The 22,518-nt window shown below is 36.9% G+C and overlaps 1 protein-coding gene across 1 annotated transcript in view; it reads left to right on the top strand.

Moving 5' to 3' along the window:
- Nucleotides 1-22,518, top strand: part of LOC105471123 (calcium/calmodulin dependent protein kinase IV) — a 254,313-nt gene that overhangs the window by 129,255 nt on the left and 102,540 nt on the right. The window contains exons 3-4 of the mRNA XM_011723486.2: nucleotides 16,414-16,476; nucleotides 18,404-18,486. Coding sequence (XP_011721788.1) covers nucleotides 16,414-16,476; nucleotides 18,404-18,486 — 146 coding nt within the window. The remainder of the gene's footprint in view (nucleotides 1-16,413; nucleotides 16,477-18,403; nucleotides 18,487-22,518) is intronic.

The raw sequence follows: 22,518 nt of genomic DNA, 5'->3' as shown, positions 1-22,518 counted from the left end.
CTGAACCTGAATTCCTCTTCTATCACTGGATACCTGGGAGGAAAACATACTAAAAATTTCCAGTCAAATATATCTTAGTTTCTTCCCATTTAAGAGTCTCTTTTAGTTTAAAAGTATTTCTTTAGGGTGAAGATTGAGTTCAGCTCTCTCTCAGAGCAATGTTTTCCTTACCCTGTTCTTTCCCACTGGCCTCTGGCTTAGATAACCCAGGGAAGCATGGTGAGCATGAAGAGGCCACATACCAGGGCCACTGCCAGATGCTGTCTGCAGTAGAGACTTGGCTAGGTGAGGGTATCTACAGCTACAGATGACTAGGGACAGATCCTGTGCTCCCTGGCTCTATGGGAGAGGCCAATAAATACTGAACACACATTCAGAGACCAAACCAGTCCAGGGGTCACAAGCCCCTTGGCCACCATATCCTTTGAAACCTGACAGTCTTGGAAAATATCAGAGATGGAGAAACAATTGGGCATAAACATGGAATGTGTGCATACTACCCAATTAACTCTTACATGAAGCTTTTAAACTGTGAGCAGTTCTACTCAGAAGAGACTTACAGACATGCTGATGGGAGAGTGCTTTGAGGATGTGCGCATCACTGTATGGAGAAAGATGCTGGGAAGGACTGAGCTGACCCATGTTTGTTTATCTGGTCTTTCAGAGAAAAGTGAAGCTCTGGGTTCAATTCATGTTAAAATGCTACCTCAGAAAATCTAAACTTCTACATTTAGAAAGAATATATTGCTATGGGGCAACACTGACAATGGAATTTTTTTCTCAAACCTCAAATCATTAAGATCTCTAGAATCTCTGTCTTTCCCATTCCAGACCCAGAGTGTGATTATATTACTTTTTGGTTCAACATTAATTTCTTCTGTACTTTTCTGGTCACGAATAACTCTAGAAGAATCATGTAAAAGCCTCTCTTTCTACCAAGGTTTTAGCATTCATGAACCATATTAGCCAGGTTCTTTGAAAAAGGTCTGAATTGTCCTTGAAAGAATAGGCAGTGAGCTAAGCTTTTTTCTAAGAGCATCCAGGTTTTTATTTTTTCCATTGAACCCTAAGATGTAATTGATGAAGCTTAAAATGTTAATACTTTCAGGAGTTTTATTTTTATTATTTAACAGTATACAAAGTCAAGCTTTTTAAATACAGTTAATTACTTGGGTTTATAACTAATAGAAAATCACTTAGTTTTAAGGATCAAGCAAAAGATCAAAGGAATATTTCAGGGTCTCTGAGTGTATATAATATTGCACCCCTTTAATCACTCAAATTAAAGTTTGGGAATTGTGCACATAAGTCATTGTTTTTTGACTGGAATAATATACAATGAAAACCTAAATTTCATTATTTTCATGCCTTCTTGATAATTTAAAAATCTTGATCATATATAATGGTCATAAAAATTACTAAAATTACTGTCTTTACCATATAAAAATTACTAAAAGGAACTAAGAAGAAAAAACGAAGTATATTACACCTCTTTTAGACTTGAATATATAAAGGATATGATTGATACCGAGGTTTATAGTCAACTTAGATGTGACCCTGGTGGTCAACAGTAATTGGTAAACATATGAAATGGTCTTAAAACCTCCCCAAAGTTTAAACAGGATGGTTCAGCTCTTATCTTAAGAAAAGGTGAGGGTAGGTATTTATTTAAATGCAAGTAGGCATTAGTTTTCTTTTTGATTAACCTCAGGCAGGAGGATTATATTAGGATATAGTTTAGGATTCTGATGAAGTTGTCATTCACTTTCAGAAAAAATTTTAAAATAACAATAAAAATAAAATTGTGTTTCATGTTTAGTAGATACTTTCTCTGAGTAGGGGTGGAACACTTTCATAAATCCCTATATTTCTAAAGTTAGTATGCTGCAATTGTAGTGCTTTCTCTGTCAAGAATTAGAAAATTGGAAACAGAAGACTAGAAATGCTCATTTTGATTTGAAAAGTCGTTCTAGGAGAGGCACTGACATTTACTGAACATTTCACAGGGACTAGGAAATTTCACACATATTCTTATTCAACCCTTAAAACAATAATATTCCAGAATAACAGTTATTATCCCCATTTTACACATGATGAAATTGAAGCAATCCTCATATAGATTAAGGGACTTGATTAAAGATTCTAAATGGTCAAGCCAGGATTCAAATTGAATTCTTTAAAAAATGTACAGAAAAGGATGCTGATTATAGAATATGTTAGTCATAAATTTTAAGGAAGCATTCCTTAGGCATTGGCATTGATGACACTGGGCTAGGCATTGATGACACTGGGCCCTTAGGAAGGTGTGTTACATTCTGCTTATGGATATTAGATATTCATAAAATTTTTATTATGTTTTTGTGAAAAGGGTAACAAAATTTCAAATATTTTTATATTTGAAAATGTAAAAAGAAACATACATACATATCAGAAAAGAAATAAACCAAAATGCTAATGATTAGTTGTGTTACAATGGTAGATATATTCCTCATTCTTTTTATATTTTCTGTATTTTTAAATGTGACTATGATACGTTTATAAAAATATATAATATGTGTTGATTTCCTTCTATCCCTGACAGCATGAATCTTAAAAAATAATTTGGGAGGCTTAACATTAATTCTCTCTTTGTTAATCAGTTTCTTTTTCATAAGACCGTGCTGATGCTGGCACCTTCTTGGGACATATGAGGAGTAAAGACCCAGCCAGGCTCTGTGCCCATGGAGGGCACAGAGGCAAGTCAAAATATCCACAGCTACATCTGTAGAATTATTTTCCGCTTACCAAGGATATCATAGTTGCTTCTTTGGGAATGGATAGTACATTCCAATTCTCACCATTTTCATTTTCTAATCTCTACCACTTCATTCTCTTTTAATCACTCTGTGATTGTGTTTGATACAAATGATGGAACACTCAAATTGAAGGGAAGGTGTGCTGTTGGAAGGAAAAGTACAGGATTTCTCTCTGGCATCTATAAAAGGTCTATAGACTGAGATAGGGGAGAGGAGTGAGCAGGAGTATCAGTACTTGCTACAGTGGATTTAGAAGGTCAGTAACTTCACCTGTGCATTCATAATTTATATTTTTCCATGTGTTCTTCACTTACCTTAAAAGAGAATCTAGAGGCTCTAGAGGATCTGGATACTTAGCTCTGGCTATGAAACAGAAATTCTCCACTCCGTTGGTGTCAATAACATGAAAAAAATGTCATGTAGACTTAAGTTGCAGGATGAGAACTGACTAACCAATTCTGATGTCATCTAACCGAAGCTTAATGTTAAACTGGAATTTTTTTTCTTTGAGCTGCCAGCCTTTTGTGTTCAATCACCAGCCTCCATACCTCATTCATTCATTTAACAAATTATTAAATGCCAAGTATTGTTAAATAATGCCAAAGATAGCGTATGTAGAAAATAGACAAGATCCTTTCTGTCATAGAACTCATGCTCCAATGGAAGAAACAGATGCTGAATTAGTAATTAAATGATAACATAGCTTTTTGTAACTGTTATAAAAAATTGAACGGTATGACTCATGGTGTGTATATGTGTGCATGTCGTATGTGTGTTAGTGTGTAACTACTTTTGATGGAATGGTCAGGAAAGGCCTCTCGGTCACTCTCAGTGAACAGAGTGAAAAAGGAGGCCTGATGGAAGAGGAAATAGCAAATGCAAAGGCCTTGAAGCTTGATCTAGAAGTTGAATGGCCTGCATACGAGGACAGTGACCTCAGACCAATAGGGTGAGGCCAAGCCGTCCTAAGTTTTAAGGTCTACGGCAAAGAGTTTATACTTATTCTAAGCACAGTGGGACTCCAACAAAGGCATTTAAGCTGAGAGTAACATGATCTGATTTACATTTTAAAGATACCATTCTGGATGCTGTGTGCAGAGGGAATGAATATAAAGGATAAGGATCAAAGCAGTGAGGCAAGTTAGGAAATATTATAATATTGCTGTTGCCTTTAAAGTAGGAGAGAAGTCAGACGAGAATGGTGACATGAAATAATCAATTTTATTTCCTCTACTCCCAGGTGAAGAAGTGAAGAAAGAATGCAGAGGCAACACTAGAGAGGTTTTCTGTGAAGGGAAGCAGAGATATGCTTTGGGAGCAGGAGGGTATGGTAAGGCACTGAGAGACCTTTTTAAAGATGAGAGGTATTAAATCAGGGTCATGCTCGTTATGTTCTAGATCCTAGGGAGATGCGGATAAAAGAAGCAAGAGAGAAAAGTGCTGGGTAAAGACATGAAGATCCTTCTTCTGCTTTATCTATCAGGTTCTTTCCCTCTTTGCCCTGCCTTTGCTAAGCCCAACCTCTTTCTGGTGAGAGTCGGGCATTAGCTAAATTCTTTGTATTAACTTTGTTTAACTTGTTATATCTCCCAGGAATATTTTAGTCCTATTGCATTCATTGCAAAATAAAAAGACCGTTTCCTGTGAAAATAATTTCTGGCATCTGCAAGCACATAGGTTTGTATTTAGAATCTAAGAGTGAAGAGGCAGAGGTAACTCCCTTTGGAGACACTGCTCTGTTCTGAATCTACCTGTCTTACAAAGGCTTCAAGTTCTGAAATAGAAGTGTCTTTCTAGGTTAAGCTTCCCACAGGCACTCTTGTTTTGCCTAAACTCTATTTCAGTCCTGGGCTTCCTCCAGTATTGGAAATTCCTTCTTTTCTCCTTTTGTTCCTCCCAATGTCTTAGAGTCTGCAGGGAATAGAAGGTGGCTAGTAACAGAGTTATAAAAAATATTGGGTTTTACAATGCTCAAAGACAAGCTTATCTGATGATTAGAGTCTGTCTTCCCATACTGATCAGAACAAGGTTGGCTTCATGCTAGTCAGCATTAAATGTAATATAGAGTATTGGTTTTCCTTGCAGTATCAGTCTCCTTCTTGTTCCACCGCACCATGTCCAATGCTTGTTGCTGCCCTCACCTCTAAACTGTTTCCCACTCTGTGCCGTGATCCTTTCCATTCTCTTCCTCATTGAGCCTAAACTCACACTGAACAATCTTGGAAAAGAGCATTTGAGACAGAGTACTGTCAAGTGCCAAGTGAAAAGACCCAAAAGTGGAAACTATCCTGGCTTCCTGGAAGATGATCAGTGAGCCAGGGTAGAAGAAGAGAAAGAATACTAGGAGAAATCAGCACAATGGACAGGGCCAAGGCATTATTAGCATTTGTCTGAAGCTGCTTCTCTCCTACTTCTCCATCTCAGCAAGTGTCAATTTTATTCTTCCTGTTTCTCAGATCAAAAAACTTGCAGTCACCCTTTATACTTCTTTTTCTCTTATATCCCATAGCCAGTCCATCTTCAAATACTGATGCTCTTCTTTAAAAAACATCCATCCATGTCTCACTCCCTTCAACACTACCACCTGGGCCCAAACCTTCATCATCTCTCACCTGGATAACTGCCATAGCCTCTTCTTGGATCTCTCTGCTTTTACTTGTCCCATTATTCTCACCCATATAAGAGTCAGAGAATCCTTTTAAAATTTAACTAAGATCATATCACTCTTCTCTCAAAATCCTTCAATTGTGTCTAATCTCTTTTATACTAAAATGTAAAGTTCTTACCATGGGCAGCATGACTTTTCATGACCCAGCTTCTGATTGTGAAGAGCCTCTGTCATCATCTACTGCTTCCTTTCCACGCCACTTTGCTCTGGCTAAACTGGCCTCCTCACTCTCAGTTGTTCCAAGCCCCACACATAGCTGAGGGCCTTTGCATTTGCTCTTTTTCTGTCTGAAACTTTTCTCCTACAGATCCAAGTGGATATTTCCTGTTACTCTATCGGAGATAGCTTCTCTAACCATCCATCACAGATAGTACCCTTCATCACTCAAGCTTCCTTACCTTGGTTTTGTTTTCTTTTGCTTTTCTGCATTGTACTTACCAACTATGGACCTTTTATATATTTACTTATTCTTTTTCTGTCTTTATTAAAACATAACCTTCTTAGGGTGGGAAGTTTACCTATTTTGTTTGCTGCTGTATCCTCATGCCCAGAGTAGCATCTATACATAGTGGGTGCTTAAAACTGTTTGTGAAATAAATGGATAAAATCAATTGAATACAGATGCATACAAATCAGTAGATTGGTTGATGAGAAGATAATCTTTGAAATTTTTTTTTTTTTTTTTTTTTTTTTTTTGAGACGGAGTCTGGCTCTGTCACCCAGTCTGGAGTGCAGTGGCGCGATCTCGGCTCACTGCAAGCTCCGCCTCCTGGGTTTACGCCATTCTCCTGCCTCAGCCTCCCGAGTAGCTGGGACTACAGGCGCCCACCACCTCGCCTGGCTAGTTTTTTGTATTTTTTAGTAGAGACGGGGTTTCACCGTGTTAGCCAGGATGGTCTCGATCTCCTGACCTCGTGATCCGCCCGTCTCGGCCTCCCAAAGTGCTGGGATTACAGGCTTGAGCCACCGCGCCCGGCAATCTTTGAAATTTTTTATAACTTCTCAGTGAATTAAAAGCAAAGTCATGAGATGAGAATAAAGGGAGGAAAGACTATTAGAAGTTGGAGGAGGGAAGGTGTAAAATGTTCTTTTGCAGAGTGAGAAAGCTGAGGACTCTTAAGAGTTGGGGTCACAAATTAGAAATAGGACCAGCCACCATAGCTGTGCATTTTCTTTCAGTCACTTCATTTCAGGCATAGACATGGATTAAATAAGGGAAGAGTAGCGTTTAAACAAATTAAAGGTTTTCCTGGCAAATACAACTGAAGGAGACAAGGGCAAAGAAGTTGGAGATATGCATAAGCAGAACAAGGCTTATACTAGTGGACATAGAACCTAAGCCAAGTAGGAGCTGTAAAGATAGGTCGTAGAAATCAGAGAGTGTAGTGTTTGAAATCAAGATTTGTGATGTGGTCGAGTTTATGGTAACGAGAAGGCCTGAGAAGTTGTCATGGAAATGAGTTGCTAAGTAAGAATTGAGGAAGTGGTAAAAGAACTGAGAGGCAAGAATGTTGAATGAACCATGCATGTGAAAGTTGAAGTTGTTAAGAATGATTATGGGGAATAATGGTTGAGATGGAGACATACATGCTAAAATGTTCAGTATAGGAGTGTGTTCGTGAAAGGGAGATGGGAAGATGACTACAATGAGGAGGAGTTGCAGGATGTATTTGCTGATGGAAGACATTTCAAAGGAGCTGGGATTTTGGAGGAAGAGGAAGAGAGATGATTTGGGCATAGCAATGAGGAGCAAGAAGGATATCTATCCTACTTCCAGGCCTTGGGGTACATTTCCTACTGGACCAAAAACAAGCTACTCCTTGGGAACACTGAAAAATGTGAGACAGTCATGAGATGCCCAGGTTTATGGTGGAACAAGGGGATGAAGATAAATAATCAGACTTGGTTACAATTCTGTATTTATTGGAAGTACCAGCCTCATATAGGAAAACCTCAATTTTTTTATGTGTCCTACATTTGATTTTGGGGTGTTCAGACAGAAGTTCTTAGCTTTCAAATTCTTGTAGACCAAAACTGTCATTCTTGAATTTAACAAAATTCCAGTTGTCAAGATTTTTCACCAAGCATGTTAGTGCCAACATGTACTTGTTGAATGTCAAAAAATAGGATGCTAAATTAAGCAGAAGTTATGCATAGGGAATCATTGAGAAAGCATAAAGACATTTGGTTGCTTATTTATTTATCCATTAATGACTTATATTCTGCTTGTTTCCATAAAGGATTTGAAGAGCACAATTATGTACTTTGCATCATATCTCTGGACATCATTCGTATCAAAAATAAGCCAAAGAAGCCAAAGACAGAATACAGAGACAAAACAAGATTTATAGTCTTAATCTCTGCAGGGAAAATAAGATAAGGCTGAGCATTTTATGTTGAAATGCTACTTTACTTGCCTGAATGATTAAGAACAAAAAGAGCAGCAGTCTCTAGTTGCACAGGTCACCCCAGTTTTCCAAGAGTATTTGAACTTCCAAAGTCTGGATATAGGCCGCATCTAAGATAGCCAAGTGGTCCAGTTTATTCACCCCCTCTCTCCATTTGTAATTACCACAAAGCAGAAACTGGTTTTCCCTTTTTTCCTTTAAGCCATCATTGCTTTCTTCTTCATATGTTTTTAATTATTTCTGTTTTCCTCATCAACCATGTTGGTCCTAGCACAAGAATGTATTTGCTGCATATCTTAGTGAAGGATCTGTATTTCATCAATCCCATTCCAGGGGTGGAGCCTTTTTCTCTGGTGTTACTCTAGAATTATACCTCTTATCTACTTCTTTCTCCCCTGCCATGGGGACAGACAGGAAAATTGGGATTTTTTTTTCAGTTTTAAGAAACCTTGAGTGTTGTGGAGTGTTGAAACTATAAAAATCTGTATAATTTCTTTTATTAAATTTTAATTTTTTTCTGTGTATAATCTTCAGAAAGTATATCAAAGACCATTAGAACACTTAGGGCAGTTTAAGTAGAGGAGCTAGGACAAGGCATTACAGAAAAACGTCATGTGCCCAATTCATTTGATGGTTATCTACTTCATATTAGTAACAAGAGCAATGACAAATAAATGGAGACAAGGTTCTTTCTGATGAGCAATAACACATCATAAATTAGAGAAGCAAGACTATGAGTCCACTGCTGTCAATTTAGTTTACCTGGTGCCTTAGTTCATTTTCTATTGCTATAAACAGAATACCAAAGACTAGATAATAAACAGAAATGTATTTGACTCATAGTTCTGGAAGGTAGGGTCATCTCATGGTGGATGGGCAGGATCCTGAAGCAAGTCTTGTGTCACAGAGAGAAATAGAACTGAACTTATCCTTTCATCAAGAGCCACTCCCATCATAACTGTCTCACTCCCAGGATGATGGCAATAAATCACTCATGAGAGCAAGTACTTCATGACTTAATCATCTCCTAAAGGCTCTACCTCTTATTACTGATACAATGGCAACTAAGTTTCCAACACATGAACTTTTGGGGAATGCATTCAAATCATAGCACCTAGTAACAGATAAAGACTCTAGAATGCACTATGATTGGACAAAACTCTGATGGGCTGCCTCATATTTTTTTCCGCCTACTTGCTACCCGAGCCAGGGGAAGTGAATGACCTTTAGCTATTTCATGCAGATAGGTCAACCAAGCATATGCCTGAAATTTCTGGCTGTTATAGCTACTTTTGGGTTTGAATGAGAGATGACATTTCCTGTGGGGGAATATACCATCACAAATGACTGCCAGCGAGACCCCATATACTTCCCAGAAATCATGGAAAAGTTAACCCATGGGCCAAATTTCAGCAATGGGAAACAAAGGAAATTCCTGAGTAGGTAAATTCCCCCTTCTTCCTCCTTCCCATGGACTTCTTCAAGGAGTAGTAGCCTGGTACAACGTCTCTGGAGAAGTACCATGTGCCCATGGGATGCAGCTGCCCATATGACCTGCTGTATGTCTTTATAACTCATTAGGATGTTTGGTGCTGACTGCATTGTGTCTCTGACCTTTCTGCATTTCCCTTTTTTGTCATTCTCACTGCGTTGGATTTCTCATATAAAGCACAGAATGTTGATCCATGCCTCAAGTGTTTTTTCCTAGGGAACTTGGGTTAATTAGCCCAAGTTAAGATTTTAGTAAAATACATATTTATTGTAAATTGTTAGTAAGGAAAAACCGCTATTCTTGAAGGTATTTTGTAGATACTAAAGGTAAGTTTTAGGATTTCATTGTTGTTGTCATGAATGGTTTCTTAAAACCATCTGTTGATGCTTCTCAAGATGCTAATTATGGTCACACTTGGAAGCTAATTTCAAGTGGCAATAATGACTGTTCAGATAGCTGCCCATTGACTTTTGTGGTTTGCTTGACAGTTATTTTCTAGGAAAATATTATTCATTCTGAGTGGTAATGTGAGAGCTCTCCAGGAATTTGGAAAGGGAATTTAGAAGTGCAAGGAAAACACCAACTTCTGTAATGAGAAGAATATTGGAAAGGTTGAGAGGAGATGGCTATCAAGACCTGCACTTGTGTGACCTCCAAGACATGATACCTTTAAGGAAAACTGCCCCTGAGAGTATGGCTATTTAAGAAGCTCTCAGACTTCTTTACAAAAAGCAACAAATAGATGGCCCTCAGCTTATCCTTCTGGAAAGGATTTCCTGGCTTCAGTACGGTCTTATCCTTGGCTTCTTAGCTATATAGCTGTCCATTTCCATTTTGTTCAAAATTACCCCCTGCTGGTTTCCTTGGTCATCATTACTTTAACTCGTAATACAGCTTTTGTTGCTTAGTTTACTCTCTTTGGATTGACGGTGTTTTAGCCTTACTTTTCTCCATGTTCCTGCTTCAGAGATTCTTATTTGCTTCACCCTTCTCAGCCTCCACCAAACTATGCCCTGCACAACATTCACCCTGGGCCCCAGCATTCAGAGAAGCAGAAATGAGACTGTATTGACATTTTTCCTTCATTTAAATTATTTTTACTAGAAGTTTTTTCTTCTTTTTATTCTATTTTCAAATGTATAATTTTTTGGAGTAGTGATTTTCAAAGTTTTGGCTTTAGGAGCCCTTTCTACTCACAAAATAATAATTATTATTATTTTAATATTATATTATTATTTATTAATAGTATATTTATTATTGAGACAGGGTCTCATTCTGTTGCCCAGACTGGAGTACAGTGGCACAATCTGAGCTCACTGCAAACTCCACCTCCTGGGTTCTTTCTGCCTCAGCCTCCTGAGTGTCTGGGATTACAGGCATGTGTTGCCATGCCATGCCATGCCATGCTAATTTTGTATTTTTAATAGAGACAGGGTTTCGCCATGTTGGCCAGGCTTGTCTCAAACTCCTGGCTCCAAGTGATACACCCACCTTGGCTTCCCAAAGTTCTGGGATTACAGGCGTGAGCCACCACACCCAGATATACAAAATTATTGAGAATTCAAAATAGCTATGCATATTTGCTGTATGAGAGACTAAAATGGATATTTTTAAAATTTACCAGTTAATTTTTAAATTGCAATAAACCCATTATATTTTAACATAAATAACAAAATGTCTATACTTTTCAAAATAAAAAACTATTTAGTGAGAAGAGTAGCATTATTTTGCAAATCTCTTTACTATCTGATCTAATCGAACACAGCTTGATTCTCATAAAGTTTTGCATTCAATTGTTGCCCTTTGTTGTTTCGTTTGAAGTATGGTCATTCCTCAGTATCCATGTGAGATTGGTTCCAGGACCCCTGCAGATACCAAAATTCACAGATGTTTAAGTCCCTTAAACTATAAAATGGCATAGTATTTGCATATCATTTATGAACGTGCTCTAATATTCTTTAAATAATCTCTAGATTATTTCTAACACCTAATATGTAAATGCTATGTAAACAGTTGTTATACTGTCTTTTTATGTGAATATTTTAATTGTTATGTTATTTTTTATTGTTGTTGGGATTTATTTCCCAAATATTTTCCATCCATGGTTAGTTGAATTGAAGATGCTGAACCCACAGATATGGAGGGCTGACTGTATGTGGAAACAGTCTGACCTTATTCACATACGCAGCTGGAAAAGGGAGAACCCTACATATACCCTGAAAGGGTCCCAAGAACCTGGAGTCACCCTGAGACCATATTTTAAATTGAGAAATGATGATATAGAGTATCATGGGAAAATAATAACCTTTTTAAAAAATGTTTTTATAGAAAAATTAATTCTGAATTAAAAGCAAATGATTTTAACAGAAGTTTGCTAGCCCAGACTTTTTGCAATCTGGCCTGTTCTGAGTATTTTTTGAGTTTAGATTATTGAACTTTAGATCATTTAACTCTCAAAGAACTAAAAAGAAATAGCATTTTATGTAATATGCCCTATATAACATGGTAATAGGTAAATTTGTTCAGAATGCGTATTTGTATTAGAAAATATTTGTTTAATATAAATATATAATGTGAAAAAATTAAAGGATTCTACTATCTCATTTTACATTGATCAGAAATATCTGAAAAATGGCGGGGGTGGGAGTGGAAGAAACCTATATTACAAAAACTCAAATATATTGTGAGAAAAATAAATTCTAGTATAACAGTCTTAATTGAGGAACACTTGTGTCCTTAAAATTTTCTTTAAAGCATTGTGCAATAGTGACAAATACATTTATTTGGTATTAGCAAGGAAATCCTTGTTGACCTGAAGAGAAGATGGTGATCCCAGCACTTTGGGAGGCCGGCATGGGTGGATCACGAGGTCAAGAGATACAGACCATCCTGGCCAACATGGTGAAACCCCGTCTCTATTAAAAATACAAAAATTTCCTGGGCGTGGTGGTGCGTGACTGTAGTCCCAACTACTCAGGAGGCTGAGGCAGGAGAATCGCTTGAACTTGGGAGGCGGAGGTTGCAGTGAGCTGAGATCACGCCATTGCACTCTAGCCTGGCAATAGATCGAGAATCCATCTTTAAAAAAAAAAAATCTGTATCCGTATGTTGTAATAGCATCTGCAGAAACTGAAATAGAAGATGACAATGCCATCTGACTGTTCTAGTAACGCCTCTCTTTTTCAAATATCTTTCATTCGTCATTTGGTATAAGTGTTTGTCTCTTGCTAGATAATTTTTACAAAATGTATTTTTTTCACTAAATGAAAAAACTTTTAGAGTCTTGTGCTGCCATTCTACTAACTCCTGGACCATGCTGTCTATACCCCATGACTAGGCTGCCTATACCCACTGACTGGCTATCAGCAACCCACATCTTACACTACTTCCATGTACCTGGTGCACATTCTAGCAAAACATTCTCCATTTTGTATTAGCAACAGTGTGATTTTTTTAAAGGACTGGTAATGTCAAAAGTCTTTTAGAATAAGCCCACTGTTTGAATATTGGCAGCAGTTGACTCAGAAAAGCTGTCTTCCACTGAAAAATGGAACTTTTAAAACAAAATTCATTTGTAACTTGCATTCTTCCATCTTTCACTATCTTCTGTTAACATTGTGTAGATCAGTTACATCTCCCAAATTAGATTGTAATCTTACTTTAGGAAGGACCATATTTCATTTGTTTTTTCCTGTGACCCAATTATTTAACATGGGGCTGAGTGCATAAAACCTATTTTAGACCTACCCTTACTGTGTACTGTACATTCATTACATAGAAACTAGATAAATTACTCAGACATTCTAAAATTTCCAGTTAAATAAAACACACTTTTTGGTTTTTAAATTTTATCTATTTAATATTCTCTGATTTAGAAGTTTTGACAATATAGTGGAAGTTATGATTCTCTTCTGCCTCACAAAGCACATAGATGTTAGTAAATTATTTATCTCAGTTTCTATTCCAACCATTCATATTGGCTAGAGCCATCATTTTCTTAGACTTCTTTACTTTCCTTCAAAGTATATCACCAGTGACATCAAAACAATTGACAAGATTGCTGCCCAGAAGTAGAGAAAACAGCAGAATTGAGGTACAAAACTAGGCAGCCTGCTAGGTTTTTCACCAGTTAAGTGATTGCTCCTACATCAGCTTTCAGTATGGATTCAAAAGAGTTTCTAGGCAAAATTCTAAATTGCTATTTGGTAGGGCCCATTTGGGTTACTGGTAGGTGGTCAAAACTTTGAATATGAAATAAACTGATGGCAAGAGTTCTTATGAATGAATAATTATGTTATTGATTGATTAGTCTGGGACATGGAAGAAACTGAGAGAGTAATACTTCAGGATCTTAGGTAAATGTAAAATGAAGGGAGCAACTACTACAAGCAAGCAATAAGGGAGTCCTCAGTGTCTGACAACATTCATTCTTTGAGGGAACCAAGCCTCCCATCTCCCTCAACCATGGTCAAAGGAGGGCACTTATGACCCATTCTTGGCCTTGTCATGGTTACATGTCTCCTACATCCAGGAATAGGCATGTAAATCAAGCAAGGCTAATGAGAATACCATTTGAGATTAGATAGATGTTGAGAGACGGCATCTCTCTTATCTTAGAAATTCAGACTTGGAGCTTCTGTGGCCGTGTTTCATGCCATTTGGAAAGGAGAGATATAGACAGAGACACAAACATGCACAGGGGAGAGAGAGGTTATTTGAGTATAACCTCTTAATTTGGTTATGTCTGCAGATAGATCTACTCTGACATCCCAGTTACATGTGCCAATAAATTACCATTTGGGACTTATTATGTGAGTTTGAGCTGAGTGTTTGTTACTTGCAACTGAAAGAGCTTTGGTCAATACATAGTCTGAATCATGCAGAGTAGCTATGTTTAGTGTCCGTGGAAGACTGCTGAAACGGCCTCAAAAGTTCTTGGGTTAGAGAGCACCGAATGTATCAAGATGTGTGTCTTCCTTTACTCCTTTGCTTCTAAAGCGCCAGAACCTATCAATTTGATGTACAGTCACTTGAGTTAGGTTATTTCTTACCAACTTGCTTTTCTCTATTCACAATGAGTCTTCCCTCTTATGTAATGGCCTCATATTAACTGTCAGATATTAAAATGTACAGATCATATATTCATTCCCTCCTCTAAGAATTTATAGCTGATGTTGCATTTTTATGTGAGATGTTTATAAATATTTTAAGAAGTATGCTGGGTTGCACAGACTGGCATCCAAACAACAAAAGTAAAATACATTTTTGTTTTGTAGTATTGCAAATTGATTTTAATAGTTTGACTTTCTTTAGCAAGAATATATTAAAACATTCTGAGCCTCTTGATTGCCTGTATGAATAACCGAAACTTTTATTGCAGTTTAAGAGGCCTTACCATGACTATATGGCTATTTAATGTTTTATTGTATATATGGGTGAAATAAACTCTTGAGGAATCTCTTACTGGGCTGGGAACTCCTTAAGATCTCCTTGTAAACATTTTTTCATCTCATAAAAACTGAAGGCATTTATAAATGGTGACTGCTTTCTTTAAATGAGGTACTCTAGTGTCTGGCAAAATTGTATTTGCCAGAAAAAAGAAATGTGAAATATATGTATATGTTGCAACCAAGAAAAAGAACATAAAATGTTTGAAAAATTCTTTTGAGTATTCATTCCTTTTTTATTTTTAAAGATTGCATGCTTGTTGGTTACTGTTTTCATTAAAGAATGAATATTAAATAACTGGATGTTGTTCATCATCATCTTGAAAGTTGTGATTGGTTATCACCATTGACATGCACTTGGATTTCTCCTGAGGCCAACCTTTTCTTCCTCAGGAGAAGTAACTGAAAGGGGAGAACCCATTTCCCATTTGAAGCAGTCTCTTGGATATGCCTACAGAGTTTGGCTGTGAATTGCACATAAACTTCTTCATTTCTAAAACCATGTAAACTCTTGCTACTTCAAAGGTTCAGGACAGCTCAAATGGCAGAAACCATAGTAAGAGTTCAGGTATTATAGCTATCAATTGTTTCGATAAATTTTGTTGGAGAGGAAGACATTAAAACCTTTATGTCTACTATATAACCTTTAGAGCCCTGAAATGCCAGCTTATTGTGATTAAAGAAGTCAGTTATTGGGCTAGAGAGAATATCCCTAATTTTGGAATATCCTGAACTAAACTGCCATTGTCCCAAACGTAGAGACCAAGTGGTGAACTAACTAGGATTCTTTCATGGCAAGCAACAAAAACTAACTCTGGATAACTTAAGCAGAAAAAGGAAATGTAGTGGCTCATATAATTAGAAGTTCAAAGGGCAAACCAGCATAACTGAATCTAGGGGGTTAAATTATATCAACAGTCCTCTTGCTTCGTAACTCAGCAATGTTTTTTTTCCCTCTGTTGGCCTCATTTTAATAAAGTAGTCTCCATATGGTATCAAAACTGTTCACTATTAGAAGCAGACTGTATCCTCTTTTGCTCTCATAATTTCAGAGAAAGATGGAATACCTGTTTCTTTATTTGTTTGAGCAAAATTTTTGGAGAGGCTTCTGACTGGGATGACTTGGGTCAGGTGAATATTCCTGACCCTATCACAATGGCCAGGGAACAGGATACTCTCGTTGGGTAGGTTGGGTTTTGTGCTACATCTGTGTGAGAAGGACAAGTGAAGTGATTGACAGCTCCATTGGGGTTTAGACAGACTTCCATGTAAGAAAGGAAGACAAAGAAGAAGGATAGGTTGAGATGAACTTGGGCGTTAGTTGTGACAGTGATGACTTTTGATAGGAAAGTGGGGAAGATGCCGTGTAAGGAGTCTGACAAGTTGTGATCCGTACTAGTTCTTGGCTCTGTCTTATGTTGGAAGCAGAGAGAAAGGATGTGCAGCTGAAAAAGAAAGAAAGGAAGGAGACACACACACAAAAGCTAAGGAATTAGGCTCTGCCAATTTCCTGATTCACCCAGGTAGTTATTGCTGTTTCTATTTCTCTGCTACAATGAAGGGGGAGTTTCTTTCAGTTTATCTCTTTTATTTTGCCTTTTAGGTGGACAAAAAAATCGTAAGAACTGAGATAGGAGTTCTTCTTCGCCTCTCACATCCAAACATTGTAAGTGGTTTTTAACCTACTATTTGAAATGATTTCCAGAGCTAGAGAAAGGGACCTTTGTCCTTCACTGTCAATGCTGATAATGGAAAGGGGATTCTCCCACCACTGATAGCTACCATGTACTAGCTCTTGTCCTCATCTCATCACATTTTCAATCCTTTGGCTGAATAAGTCTTACAAGTAATACCTCTGAAAAAGTTCCAAAATAGATTAGCAATATACACCATCTTTATTTTCATGCATAAAAGGATAAAAATCAAAGAGTTTTGTTTTGCTCTAAAAACACTGGCTTTTTCCTTCTTTAGTGTGCCTATCTTATTAATTTTCCATTACTGAAAAAGCCTGTGAAGAAAATACATTGCTCTCCAAAGTCATTTCAGTCTGCTTTGAGAGAGGATTGCTTCAAGAACAATGTGAAGATGCAAATAAATGATGTGCTTGAATGCAGAAAATAAAATGTTCTCAGAAGTTCTGCTTCAGGCTTTGTCCAGACAGCCTCTGAGGCAAAGATCTAGTAAAAAGCTTTCTTGAACTGATGAAGTGAAAAAGAACAAAATCATTTTCCAGGTCGTAAGTTGTTTTTATGAATTAAGCCATCTACTTCAAAAAAGCATTTTTGCCCATTTCTCTGAGGAAGTTGTGACGTCCAAGGGGATGGCCTGCAATGCTTAGGTTCAAGGCAAAGTGCTTAAAATTTAATGTATGAGTTAGGGAAGCATTCAGCTATAAGTAGCAGAAAACTTGAATAGGATGATTTAAACAAATATTTTCCATATGTTGCAAGCAACAAAAATCAGGCAGTTTTCTGGCTCAGCTCCTCAGTGCTGCCATCCAGATACCATCCTTGGTTCTGCCATCCTCAGTGCGTTGACTTTCATCCTCACGCTTTTCCCTCCTGGGCCTAACATGACTGTTCCACAATTTTTGCAAGTCATCACGTCTATATTCAAAATAGGAAAAAGATGGAAGGATCTCAGCTGCCAATTCTCATGAGAAGAGTAAAAACTTTCTCAGAAACTGTGGCAGCAAAAGTCTCTTCAAATTTTGTTGGCTGGAGCTAGTCACAAGATTACCCTTAACTGCATGGAGGCTGTGAAATTAGTGGCTGAGACCATTCATAATCTACAGTGTGGGGCTAGACACCATCTCTGAACAAATCAGAGTTCTCTTCATATTAAAGTAGGGAGAAAAGGGTTTTGGGTAAGCAGTTAATAAAATCTCCCATACTCCATCACCACTTTTACATTATCCATCTCTACTCTCCAAAGATAAGTCAATGTAGAATTTTCCTCAAGTGTAGGATAGTCCTGGTTACTAGATTCTCGTATATATGGAGAAAAATATCTAAAACTGGATTATCTGAATGTGATGAAAACGGTGGTATGCTCTATCAACTCACTGTCACCACTACTTTTCTGAAGATTCCTTCACCCACTGACACCTTTTTAGATATTGATTGATATATCCTTTACATATAGGCAGATTTTAAGCTGGTCCTACCCTGCTTCAGACCCCTAGTTTTAAGTTCCTAATTCCCAGAAGAAATAGGCATTTTGTACTTCCAGCCACCATGATGCCTCAAATGGTTTAGGAAGTTGTGTTGTTTTTGTTTTTGATTTTTGAACAATTCAGAAATTGGGATGTTTCAGAAAAGTTAGAAAGTGTTTCCAAGGCAGATATTTTTCAACTGCCAAAAGGAAAAATGTAAGCATTTTATAGGAACTTTGAAAAAAATGAGGTAACTGATGAAATCAATAACGCAGAAAGAGAGTGAGAAATAGCTAGCTGATACAAGAATGAGGAAACTTTATTAACAGTGATCCAACGTATTACTACTGCAGAATGTTGTTTTAGCCATAGTGTTAGCTATTTCCAAGAAAGATGGAATAAGAAATTTGTGATATTCTTTTTTTATATCTTTCCATAGATAAAACTTAAAGAGATATTTGAAACCCCTACAGAAATCAGTCTGGTCCTAGAACTCGTCACAGGAGGAGAACTGTTTGATAGGTGAGTTGGTTCTGGAAATATAACCACAGAAAGGTTTGCTTTTGGCCACCAAAAAGTAATCTAAAGGACATTTCTCCTGAAACTTTTTATAATGACAGATTATACTTGTTGATAAATTCTACTAAAAAAAGTCTTAAGAAGAACGTTGAAGGAAGGTGGGTAGTGGTAAGATGCAGGTACATGAAAACTTGAGATATTTAGTGAGTAAAAAGGGGAACACTATAATATCTACTTACCTTTGCAAAGAGTTATCTCCTCAATAGAAAGATAGAATGTCTAAAATCAAATTTAAACTAAATAGTAAGATTTATGAGACTATCTTAAGAAAATATTTGATGAAAATTATAGAAAATTAAACATGTACTCTAAGTGTCCTCTGGTTATGATACAAAAGCTTATAAAACTCAATAATCTTCAAATGATTATTTTTAAGCTTACTTTCTTTAGAAGTCTGTGTAAAGAGTTCCACGTTGCAAAGTAAACATGCTCTGTTGTAGCCAATTATTGCCAACTTTGGTTCCTGTTCATATGTTCATCTTTCAAAGCAGAGGAGTGAGAATGGAGGGGGATGGGAGTGGGGATGGTAGTGTGCTGGAAATCTGGCAGAGCGTAATATATGCAAACTATTTGTACAAGACACACAAACTTTATGTTTCCATAGTTGATGCAGCCTACCCACCCTCTTAGGAGAATTCTGTATCTGTCCTGATGGGCTCTTGAGAGCCTTTTGCTGTGTTCATCAGGTAATCAAAAAAGAATGGAATTTAAAGAAGACAAAGAGACTAAGTAGGCATATTTAGAAATGGTAAGAAGCCATGCGTGAATGGAGAAGTTTTTTTTAAAAAATGGGGCAAGAGACAGGTAGAATGTAGTTTAGGGGGAAGACAGAAGAGACCGAGGGAACCACTGATGTAGCCTGAGTGCCTGGCTCACAGCAAGTGCTCCATAAATATTTGCTGAATGAATGAATGAACAACTGCTGCAATGAATGGGCTCTGAGGAGAAACATATCTAAAGGGGATTACTTTTGAATGTGTTGGGAGAGGAACACTCATTCACTTTTGCCAGGGTCTGAATGTGTGCCCCCCAAATTCATTTGCCAAAAGCCTGATCCCTAAGATAATGGTATTAGGAGATGGGATCTTTGGGAGGTTATTAGGTCATAAAGGTGGAGCCCTCCAGAATGAGATCAGTGCCCTTATAAAAGAGGCCCTAGAGAGCTGCCATCCCCCTTTTACTATGTAAGGACACAGCGAGAAGGTGCCCTATGAGGAGGCGGGCCCTCACCAGACACAAAATCTCCTGGTGGTTTGATCTTGGACTATCCAGCCTCCACACCTGTGAGAAATAAATGTTTGATATGTATAAGACACACAGGTTATATTATTTTTAAATAGCAGCTCAAATGAACTAAGACACCTTCCTTCCCACACCTACTCCACCCAGTTAAATTTGCTGCCTCTTCAAGAGCTTTCAAAAGTATTCATATTGTTTTTCAAAGGTTCTGTCTCTTTTCAACATTACACAGTGAAAATTTGGATCTTTAGGTGAGAAGGAGCAAAAGGCCTAGCTTCATTGCAACTATATATGTATGTGTCACAGATACACATCTGAATTTTGTTCATATATATGTTGAAACTTCCTTAGAGCAGGTTCAACATGATAACATTTTGACTGTTTTCACATTTTAAGAATAATAAGTCAGCTGAAGGAAGTGAGCATCAGTAGCCTAAAGTCATACAGTTCTGGTGGCAGTTGTTTTTTTGAAAGACTCACAGTTGTGAATCCTGACTCTACAACTGAAAGATAACTAACTAACCTAGAATAATTTACTTAACTTCTCTGAACCTCAGAACAAATTTGAAGTGGCTTTATGTTGCTAATAAAGCTTAGATGGCTCTGATCCACTATGAAGATATTCTTGTTCACATATTTCCATGTCCTCAAGCAAGACTCTCCTGGACTAGCTAATTTGGATTTTGCCACAATATATCTATAATGGCTCCTTTTTCAACACCTCTTTAGCTGACTCTTTTTCATGGATGTATTCCTTCTTTAGGTACATTAATAGAGTCAGTTTATAGTCAGATCCTGCTGGCTTTGGAGCTATGAGCTCTCTCTAAGGAGACCTTCCTTATTTCTCTGCTAATTATGGTCTATGAGAGAACTCTCATGTTTTTAAATTATAAATAATTGCAGGGCAGGAATGCCACACTGAAGCAATAATCTACTAATAGTATTTGCTATTTACTTACCTACTTCTATTGGTTTGAGTTAATTGGGAATCAAGGGTTTCTCCTTCTCTTCTTCCCAACCTTTCTTCCATGAAAGAATTTGGGATGAAATTTAATTCAGCTATAGCTAAAAATGAAACAACTAAATGCTATTGATGAATTTCATTTGGAGAGATAAATGGATGAAATATTCATATTTAACAGAAAACATCTGAAGAATGGCAGCCAGCCAGTAAAGCACTCAACTCTTAGTGGTTTTAAAAGATAGACTCTTTTCCTTTGCGTGGTGTGGTCCATAACATTGACCTAGCTGATACGAACTTGGGTCTCTCCATTAAGTTACTTAATTCTGCAGTTATCTTTAAATTTTATCAAGCTGAAAAAACATTCTGCATTATTATCCAATGTATTGATTTCTTTCTTGATAGTTAAAAAGTAATATGGACTGTATTTTGTACTTAGGTCAAAACAAATTTATTTAATTGTGATGATAAGAATTCATTCCTGGTCTAATGATGACTCTAATAGTATGTAATGAATGAACTAGGGGAGTAATTGCTGAAGAGATAATCATATGAGTCAATTATACTCCAAAAGGTTGTATTTAATTAGCAAAAAATCTATTCTATAATACTTATAAAAATTAAACATAGTCAAAATCCAAGTAGAATCTGCTATTTTATGTAGAATTTAAATAGTAAATTACATAGGACAATTTATTAGAAATTTTGGAATAAAATTCATGATTTGTTGTGCCCAAGAAAAATCTAAAACATAAATAAATTTGCACAATTATGACATCATGAGAAGAAGAAAGCTCCCATGAAGTTTCTGTTTAATCGTTCTCAGTTTGGTCTCAACTCTTAAAATCTCAACATCATTTTCATTGAATTATTGAAATGGACAATGAAATTATTGAAATTTCATTGAGTTTTGCTTTAAGAGCAAATTTCAAAGTTTTTTTCCTCAAAAATGATTGTATTTTAAGACAACAAATTTAGCAATATCCTTACAGTCTTCTAATTAAATCCAAAGTATTTTTTCTTGATTTTTGTCAGATAACTCCAGTATCTAAGTATAGTTTTGAATTTTTTAAAATTGTCATGGGTTGTTTTCTGTTTTCTTTTTCTCTTTTGTTTCATCAATTTTTCCTAAAGAATTTTATTTTTATTTAACTTTTAAGTTCAGGGGTACATTTACAGGTTTGTTACATAGGTAAATGTGTGTCATGGGGATTTGTTGTACAGATTGTTTCATCACCCAAGTATTAAACCTAGTATCCACTAATCCATTAGTTATTGTTTCCTGATCCCCTCCATCCTCCCAATTTCCACCCTTCAAAAGGCCCCAGTGTGTGTTTCCCTTCTGTGTGTCCATGTGTTCTCATCATTTAGCTCCCACTTGTAAGAGAGAACATGCGGTATTTGGTTTTCTGTTCTTGTATTAGTTTCCTAAGGATAATGGCCTCCAGTTCCTTCCCCATCCCTGCAAAGGACATGATCCATTTCTTGTAGTTTTTTGCTTGCCTGATTAGGCTTGTTCCAATGTCAAACATTATGTATAAAAGGTTTTAGAATTTGAGGCCTGGAATGCTGTTACCTTCCAAAAAAGCAGATTTTATTTTGTTGTGGCAGGCATTTAAGGTTAAGAAACAGATCATTTTACTATAATTGGATATTAGGCTAATTCAAAGCTGGGCTTCCTAATGGCTGGTGTATTTCTTGTCAAGTCTTATTCACAAGGCTTTGCTCTTTGAAGGTTTCAACTTTAAGCCAGGGCATTATACCAGGGCTCTTCT

This window comes from Macaca nemestrina, chromosome 6 (genome assembly GCF_043159975.1).
Source record: "Macaca nemestrina isolate mMacNem1 chromosome 6, mMacNem.hap1, whole genome shotgun sequence".
Lineage (NCBI taxonomy): Eukaryota > Metazoa > Chordata > Mammalia > Primates > Cercopithecidae > Macaca > Macaca nemestrina.
Note: the sequence above shows the minus strand (reverse complement) of the source record. Positions and strands in the feature narration are given on the sequence as shown.